This window comes from Theobroma umbraticum, unplaced genomic scaffold, assembly GCF_002168275.2.
Source record: "Theobroma umbraticum cultivar Fairchild unplaced genomic scaffold, ASM216827v3 scaffold_95.0, whole genome shotgun sequence".
Taxonomy (NCBI): Eukaryota; Viridiplantae; Streptophyta; class Magnoliopsida; order Malvales; family Malvaceae; genus Theobroma; species Theobroma umbraticum.
Genome location: NW_018397257.1, coordinates 11,902,847 through 11,911,920, shown reverse-complemented (window position 1 = coordinate 11,911,920; position 9,074 = coordinate 11,902,847). Strand labels below are relative to the sequence as shown.

Sequence of the window (9,074 nt, the reverse complement as noted above, 5' to 3'; positions counted from 1 at the left end):
TACTACGGAGAAAGGTGGACAGTTCAGTTTGCACATTTTGAAGCATTCAACCATCCTTGCAAAGCCAAGGAAGTTTTAAGAGAAAATTGTGATGAATAATCTTTCTTGATAAAAATATTTTAAAAATAATTATTAAAATAAATTTAATTATTTTTAGTCATATTTAGTCATGATTTAATAAAAATATCTTTAAAATTATTTTAAATAAATGAAATTATTCATCACAATTTCTCTCTATTTGTGTCTCCAATTTCTCTCTTTCAACATCCCACTTTCTCTATATTTATCGATTTCTCTTTTAGCGTTTGTCTATTATGTTTTCGATTTCTCTCTTATGATTTCATATTTCTCTTTCTAATACTTTGAAGACACCAAACAATGGTTTTGATGTGCAGATAACTATTTGAAAATTTTAATTTTTAGGTATTTTGGATAAAACTAAATAATAAAAATGATCACAGATGTTTGAAATAGCTTTTAATTGAATTAATTTGGGATCTAGACATCAATAAACTCAAATTTAAAATTTATAAACTTAGGTTTTCAATAATTTTTTTTAATTTTTAGCCAAAATAGGTATTTTAGATAAAAAAATTTGTGTTTTGATTTATAAAAACATGTTAGAAATATTTTAATCGGTACCAAATTATCAAAAAAATAAAAAAAAATAAAAAGAGTTAAAGATTTGAAGTTTTAGTTTGTAAGTAATAATAACCATTTAAGCATTAAAGTGTAACAAAATGTTTTTGAATATAGTGTGTAACAACTTTTTTAAACCATTGCGTATAACATATTTTTGTACATGGTGTGTAATAATAATATGTTTGGTTCAAGATGGCATGTAACAACCTTTTTTAATTAAGTGTGTAACATATTTTGGTACATGACGTGTAACAATATTATTTTTTTAAACATGATGTGTAATAATTTAATTATGGCGTGTCACACGTTTTTATATATGGTCTGTAACAATCTAATCATAACGTGTAACATGTTTCTATACATAGCGTGTAACATCATAGCGTGTAATTTCATTAAAAGTATTTTTATCCAACTCGATTAAAAATAGTTAAAATTATACAAAAGATAATTTTTAAAAATATCTTTATCTTTAAAAGTTATTTTTAAACATATCTCTTTTTTACTTGATATTTTTTCTTTTTTATGAACTCGTTGCGAGATTGTTGAAAAGAAAAAAAAAGGGAGGGAGGACATTGTCTTGATTATATTTGTGAGATGTGACAATGTAAAAGTCTATGGACCTAAAACGATGACTCAAGATTTGCAATAAGTTTGATGTTCGTTTTTTCACCTCTGTATCATATATAGCAATAGCACGCGTTCGTTTAGCTTTTTCGACCCCGGATCTGATAACAAGATGAATAACAAACAACGTAATAAATCCACTTCTAATACTATTTCTGATAAGTAGTTTAAAATTTAAATTTAAATTCAAATGATAATAGAAAAAAAAAAGTTGAATAACAAAATGTATGCTTTATTCAAAAGAATAATTCAAGAGGAGAGCCTTATTTTGTCATCACCTGCTGTTCTTGTACTTTTCTAATACCAAATTAAAAGGGGAGAAGCCGGCCTCCTTCCAATTTATGACATACCCAATTCCACAACACCAATTTAAGCTCAAGGAAAAAGAGAGACAGAAAGAAGGCTGGAAGTAATGGGCGAAGCCCATATGAGAAAAGGGCTTGACCCCTTCCTCCTTACCCCTACCACCATTTAAAACCGACGTATATATATCATAACTCACAGATCGCGGGAATCGCAGAGCGTGAGGGAAGTGCTAATAGTTCGCCGGCCTCTGATTAGAACAAAAGCTGTTGGATCCATCCATCTGAGAATGGATTTCATTTTCTTCCTTTTCAGATTCTCTGAAGACTGAGGAATTCAAATTAACGGAGCTTTTCAATTTGTCTTTTTCTACCAGCTACAGGTACGATTAAGATTTTGAGTTTAGTAATTTTCCTGCTCTTTCTAGATTAATTAATCATGCACAGCTTTGCAAACTGCAATGCGATGCAGCCGATACTCCATGTTTCAAACTTTTAATTCATTAATATATCATCTATATATATATATTATATAAACGTTGCTTTCCGATTTGCATTACTCTTTCTTAGATTTTCAGAGCTTAATTAATTTCTAAGCAGCACAGGTCATCTCATTTGCTCGGTTTCTTCAACTATTCTTTTCTATTCTTTCTGCGGCGGCGGACGCAAACAATGTTGCAATGGATGGGAGGATCAAGACGGAAAGTCACAACTGTAAGCGTGCTTTATTTGGAATTTTTAGTTTTTGTGTGTCAACAGCCTCATAGCTGAGCTCAGCGGTTTTTACTTGTCGCTAGACAGATGCTTTGATTGCTTGAGCTTTTAGCTCATGATTGTTCTTGCGATGTTTCAACTTTGAACTTGCTGTGGAAGTTGCAAGAGATATTAATGCTGCCATATGTTCTTGCTGGACTCACTCGTCTAGCTGCTTTCAACTTAGAAATTGCATTTCTATCAAATGTATGCACATAAGGATGAATTTCTATATGAAACTATGGCTGCATTTTGCAGACAACTTATCATTTTCTAAATTATGACCAGACCTTTTGAAAACGGATCGCCACTTAGGCTTTGCTTGGTAGGGAGGATGGAAATTTCCAATGTAATTTGCCAAGTTTCATAATCACTTTCTGACTTTTTTGCATAAAAATTGGGTTAAAAACTTTCCATCTACCTACCGAGCAAAGATTTAGTCTGAAGGCTGAGTTTCCTTACATGTAAATCTTCTGCCGGTTAATTTCTGCTGCAATTGACCTTAATAACTTCAACTAATTGCTTCCAGAGGACTTCTGTATGCTTCAGTTTCCTGCTTATGAGTATGAGAATGACATTTTGAACTGCATTTGCTATACCAAATAATAGAGAACTTCTGCTCTGACATTACTTGTGTGCATGCTGTCTGTGGAGAATTTCAGTCAAGGAAGTCTACTCAGAAAAGGTACAGAACCTTGTTCTAATTTTTCTTTGCTTTATTATTTATCAACGATTTTCCTGTCACGCATGGCAACATAAAATCCACTAAACAGTCAGCTAATTTTGCGGAAAATATTGTCCAATTGATACTTTTTACGCATTTCCTTGTAATTGTCAAGGCAAAAGCGATACTTTGAACAAAGGAAACGAGAACAGCAGCTACAGATGGCAGGTTCTGAGGGCTATGATGATGAAACTAGTATACAGGGGAAACATCAAAAGGAATATCGATCTCTAGATATCCTCAGCCTGCTAAACCTCTCAACGGTTCCTGAAGAAGGCAGGTCTTGTCCCAGCAGTAAGTGTCCAAAATTTATATTGGCGAACTAATATATGAGAAAATGAGACTGCTTGGAATGTCAAGCTGTAATGGCTACATCCGTGACCCTCCATGCCTTGCTCTTTGCAGTAAGGCATTTAGCAGTACTTTTGTTTGTCATTTGCAATGATCTTCAATCATGTTTTCCTGTCTGAATGGCCCCTCCATTTCTGTCACTGATATTTTTTCCGTGCTTTAGTTGATATCAAACTTGAATTAATTTGTAGGTTTGCCTGCTATTATGCATTATCTACAAATACACACAATTAATTTTATGCCTTTGTTTTTCTTGTATTCTGTTCAAATTTTGTGACCAGCCCTTTTTTCCCCCCTGTATTCTATGTTCTCAACCATATAGGACAGGATAGTAAGACTGGTGCTCTAACAATGAAGTATCATATCCCAAAGGATCGACCAACAATCATTACAAATTCAGTCCCTCCATACTCTGTTCAAATCAAGGAAGCAGGTACATATTAATAACTCTTTGCATGGCTTTGTGAACTTAGAGTCTGGCTTCTTTGGACTTCATAGGTTTTCAGTGCATAATGTCATAATGCTGGCACAGGTGCACCACCATCAAGCTGCCAATCGGAATTACAATACCCAAAGTAGGTAACTACTTTATGTCGCCATGCTTGTGCGTTTCATTCACGTTGATTTAACTAAAATATCCTTTACTATGGAGATAAACATCAAATTACTTTTATTGGATAAGGCACTAGGCAGAGAAACCCCCAAAATTTTAAACATGGCTTCAATTATTCATGTTAACAATTTCACATAAATATTTAACTATGACTGAGTGTCCCCTTTTTTGCAAAAAAAAAAATATATATATATATATAAAGCATAAACAATGTATTATTTTGAAATAATAACTCTGCATTGAAAACAATGCATACGACTCTTTTGAGTCATCAAGAAAGCTTGCTGACCTTGTGAAAAGTCAATGCTTTTGTTGCTACATAGGGTTTCATTTTTCAGTCATGACAACCATGCCTCAAATGGAATAAATAATAGTCCTGATCTCTTGAATGCAGCCGGTGAGAAACGTAAGTTGTAATATTAATTATAAGAGCTCTCAACTAATTTGATTTGCAGTTTCCATATCTCCTGATGGAATTGTATGCTTTAGTGCATTTCGTTAGCTGCAGCATACTATTAGGATCTTTACTTGCTGCTAAATTACTAAAATATCTAGTTCCCCTAATTTTGCTTCCGTTGTTTATTTTTCCAGAATTTTCTGTTTTCGACATGCTTAGTGATGATGCATCAGGGGACACTTTAGAAAGAAGTCTGGTTCATGAAGCTCATGCTGCATTTTCAATTGAAGGTATGATCTTACGCATTAACAATTGGGGGAGGGTTCAAGGCAGTAGGTCATGCAGAAGTGAATTTTTAAAAGAGACCGCAAGCAAACTACATTAAAAACTGTTTTTCCTGAATTTTCCTCTTTTTATTCAAATTTATTGCTGATTGAAAAGAAGAGTCAATTTTAGAATTGCATCCAGAGAAAAAAAAGGATGGATAATAAACCAAAAACCGAAAACTCTGGGAATCGTCTGAAAATAAGTGGACAACTTCAAATAAAACAGCAAAGAAAGTAGCTGTCTAAAATAGGAAGCAATTCTATTACAGTTATCCTTACCCTTTTAGTCTCTATTGAACGTGTAGTGCATCATTAACGTTATCTCTACTAGCATTAGTCCTTTTCCTGTATGTTATCAAGATGCTGATGCAATGATTTTGGCTTTCAACATTTTCTTAAAAGCATGGTATTACCCAATTCTATATTAGACTTTAGCGCTTGATTTGGTCTATCAGGTTTAGGCAAGATCAGAGCAGAGACTCCACTGCATTCTCCAAAACAACAGGGCAGGTAATGGGTAGTTCACAAACTCTTTCATTTCCCATATCAATTCACATGTTAGATAATTGTCTCTTGGTGCTAATAAAAGCTAGTTTCAGTTTGCTTAGACTACTTTCAGCGTCATTGTTGCCTTAAACTGCAACTGCATCAATCTACATTCCACTTCAAATGGGTTAAAGGGTGGTAAATTTTTATCTAAACATATCTTAACTTTTTACAATTGTAGAGTCCCTTCTGATGATTGTGCATTTCCCTGGAACATTGCAAGGCAACTAAACTCATCCAAGAATTCTAACCATCTACTGAATGATATTGAACTAGAAATGGTGAGAGCATTACTTGATCTACTTTCTAAGTTTTTTATTTCTATATTTTCTGTGAATTAATCTTTTACTTAAAAAGTGACCTTCACATGAAAGCGTTTTAGCTCTTTGTTTTTGCGCTTTAACTTGCTTCTGCAAGTTTTCCCTGGCTTGAAAAGTTTGGTTCAGTTGAATCTCGTAAGTATTATACGCAACAGGCCAAGGGAGTACTGACTTGTAATTTTAGCCTGTGTAAACCTTAATGGACAAAAGGATCTGCCTGACAGAAAAAGGAGACAGACTACTTGCAATCCTGACCTCATTCCCAACATTAGTATCCCAAGAATGTACTATATGTTCGAATTCTGAAACTTAATGTTTTTTAACCTTAAATGGTGGGGTCAGGTTATTGGATGAAATACTCAATTTTTTTCCTTCATTTTCTTCTCCTCTGAAATGAATGTATTGTATTGTCCCTTAAACATTGAACTCAAGTTTCTTATGTTGATTTTGGTTCAGATTGAACTGACTATGATTATGTGCTAAATGCAGGATGCAATGATGCAGGACATCAATATGCCACTTGTTGGCAAAGCTTCGGAGTTTTCACTGGGCAAAACGGATTTACATGGCAATGGGAGAACAAATCTATCCACTGTCACAGACCACATGCAACTTGACAGCCGTTATAGTAACAGAGAGTGCACTTTTGGTGACACAAACATTTTCTCCAACATAAGGAGAAGGGAAGATACGTCCGACGGTAAATCTCAGTTCTTTTTGGTCTTAGTTGTTTTTTTCCTTAATCACAATTCTTACTATTCATTTCACACTTCGCAACAACTTGTCATTAAGATATTCAGAAATCCTTTTCCCTATCTATCGTTAATTGTTTTGAAGGTAGAATTTGTGTTATTCATATGCATCTCCTTCATCAACTTTGATTGACTTAATCATGAACATACCTCTTTCAACATACTGTAAATTTTGTCATCAGGCCATTTCAGTGTTAATAAGTACTAGTGTGAACTATGATTTTCACTGACGAAGCTTTTCTCCTATTTAAACCTCATTATCCAATGGATGGCTTGTCTGGTACCACAGATGTCATTTCTTTTGCTCATTTGGTTTGCCAGCTAGGCCTCGGTTCCTGGGTGATGACTTTCTACATGAACGGAAAGACGACGTTTCTTGGAAGTATTGGCCACACAAAATAGATGCTGGAGATTTTTTGGAATATGGCAAGGGTGAGTTGTCAGATTATGCTTTTGAAGGCCATCACGTGCTGAAGAAAAGGTGAGCCATCAACAATGTATACTTCCTTGTTCTGAGAGATAGGATTATATTTTGTTTTTGATGAAGTTGTTACACCTGTGCAGGGATGTGAAAGCAACAAAGTTCAACAGTTTAGGTGCTCTTTCTCATTCAATCCATGGAATAGCTTAGCTCAACGCTTTTGTAATTAATTAACAAAGTTGAACAGTTTATCTTTATTCATACATTATTCTGGGTTTGCTTCATAGATAAAAGCAATTTTCTGTATTGGGCTATTGGCACCATCTATATGTTTTTTAGGAATTTGGAGTGCTATACCACACTTTATTGAGAAATTTCCGTGGAGTCATCTCCGGATTGGTAACTAAAGTTACCTCTAAAAGAGAGGAGTTACATGTGAATAATGTGTGTTTGCCCTCTTTCATATCCTGTTATTATTCTTTCTTGATATATCACACTGTGATGAGAATTGCGATTAAGAATGTAGAACTACTTTGGTATCATCTCTTATCGATCTTTGTCCATATTCAGGGCCACCTTCTCCAAAGCACACAACATCAGAAATTGGTCGTGATTTCACAACTTTAATTGGAGTAAGGTATGAAAGATCCCTTTAAAGGTACCCGGGAAACTTGGCATTTTTTTTCTTTTCTAAAAGAAATTGCTTTTGTATGATGGCAGCCATACCCCAGTCCAAAGGAATGTTGATATTAGAGGTTTGCCAGGCGAACCGGACTGGCCTTATTTTGAGACTGAAGATGCAAAGGATAATTTGAGATTGCCGAGGTAAATTATAGGAACTTTTTGTGTTCAAGGTGATTTGGTTTATTGGTCCTGCTTTAACTTACATGTTTCCTGTTCTTTCCCTAAAACTTTGGCAGTGAAGAATCATGCTCATCTAGCGCAGGTTAAGTTATTGATTTCATAAGCTGCTCTGATAATTCATTGTCAGTTTGTTGTAGTCTTTAATGAAAAGCTCCTCTTGCGAAACAAAAGCAATCATTCAAAACAATTCATTGCAGTGAGAGGCGAAAAAATAGATAGTTCACCTCCAAATTCAACGCCTAGGCAGAGCAGGAGAATAAGCAATACTTGTGGCAGAACTACCAGGAAGTATGACGTGGACAGTGTTTTTACCAAGGAAACAAATTGCGCAGACAGGGATAATCTTAGGCTACGATCTAGAAATTGTATGAAGACGCCAGTGCTTCCCAGGTCAAAAGCCACCAAGCCCGTAAGCTCTTGTTTCCTAGGGATAACAGGATCTTTTCAGACATGGTTGCTTGAGGAAGGATGCAATTCAGATGATATAGATTTGGGTTTCAGTTCTTTCCATTGCACCTCAGAGACAAAACTTCCATCTTTAGGATGCAAGCTGTGGACCGAAGATCCTCTCGGTACATTTCCTGTTGCTGAACTCAATGTTGCTGTCAAATCTTGCTTTGATAGACCTGAGCAAAGTGAATCTATCCAATGTTCACCTTCTGGCTGTTTTACCTCTGAGAAGTCTGCATTCGGCCAACCATTTAATCATACGAACTCTTATGATTCTCCAGTATTCTCAAAGGTTAGGTCTGGATCAGTCAAGCAAGATTTATCTCCAGCTTCTAGAGTACAAGTTGTTTCCCTGGATTCATCCCATACTGCTGGTCCGCATGGAGAGACAGGGTTTGCTGACATATCAGTACAGGGAAGTATCTGTGGAGATGATAAAAGAAAATCAAACCTCCGGCCGGCCAAGTGTGAACAATTTGAACTTAAAAATACCCCTGGAAATGATTTCTTGTTTTCGGAGGACCCGATGGCAGTGGATAGTTCAAATTCCAAGAGCATGGATATTGAATGCAAGGACGCAAAAGATGGAACCCTAAAAGCAAAGGAGAACCTAAAAACAACGCATTCTCCTGAGCATGGTGAGGAAACATCATCATCTGTTAAGATCCATGACAAATCCGAGAGCAGTACAAAGGAGACAGGGTACATATGACATACTTAGAACTCAATACTTCCAACTTGCCGTTACTTTTCCCTACCACCTGACCAGCACAGAAATGTTGCGAGCATGAAATCAGTGGGACATATAAGATACTAAAAGAAGGTTTTCATTGTCGCTAGGTGTAATTGTGATGCAGAAATTCCTCTTCGTAGTCAAAGTGGTACTGAAGGTACCTAAGTTTTGCCCCTTGAACTGCCATTTGCTGCCGTTAGGTCTGTCATATATGTTTCCTTTCGATAATTGATATACGTTTCAATCAGATCCCAAT

At 35.4% G+C, this 9,074-nt stretch overlaps 1 protein-coding gene across 2 annotated transcripts; it reads left to right on the top strand.

Moving 5' to 3' along the window:
* The first annotated feature begins 1,596 nt into the window (after window positions 1–1,596).
* On the top strand, window positions 1,597–9,068 carry LOC110412191 (uncharacterized). Of its 2 annotated transcripts, XM_021422693.2 has the most exons (18): window positions 1,597–1,951; window positions 2,174–2,282; window positions 2,984–3,006; window positions 3,161–3,339; window positions 3,719–3,829; window positions 3,929–3,971; window positions 4,333–4,415; window positions 4,601–4,696; window positions 5,188–5,242; window positions 5,460–5,559; window positions 6,088–6,298; window positions 6,672–6,831; window positions 6,915–6,946; window positions 7,342–7,408; window positions 7,492–7,596; window positions 7,692–7,717; window positions 7,833–8,787; window positions 8,926–9,068. In XM_021422693.2, exons 2-18 carry the CDS (start codon window positions 2,241–2,243, stop codon window positions 8,981–8,983), a joined length of 2,346 nt encoding a protein of 781 aa, XP_021278368.1. In that variant the 5' UTR covers window positions 1,597–1,951; window positions 2,174–2,240; the 3' UTR covers window positions 8,984–9,068. The 2 variants fall into 2 exon arrangements, with proteins under 2 accessions (XP_021278368.1, XP_021278373.1); XM_021422698.2 differs by lacking the exon at window positions 1,597–1,951 and having other exon boundaries at window positions 2,203–2,282; window positions 2,976–3,006.
* Window positions 9,069–9,074: the final 6 nt, after the last annotated feature.

Coding starts and splice junctions, on each gene's coding strand:
- LOC110412191 (XM_021422693.2), top strand. CDS start 2,241: ATGTTGCAATGGATGGGAGGATCAAGACGGAAAGTCACAACT. Junction 3,972..4,332: donor TCGGAATTACAATACCCAAA/GTAGGTAACTAC, acceptor GTTGCTACATAG/GGTTTCATTTTTCAGTCATG. Junction 6,299..6,671: donor AAGGGAAGATACGTCCGACG/GTAAATCTCAGT, acceptor TTGGTTTGCCAG/CTAGGCCTCGGTTCCTGGGT.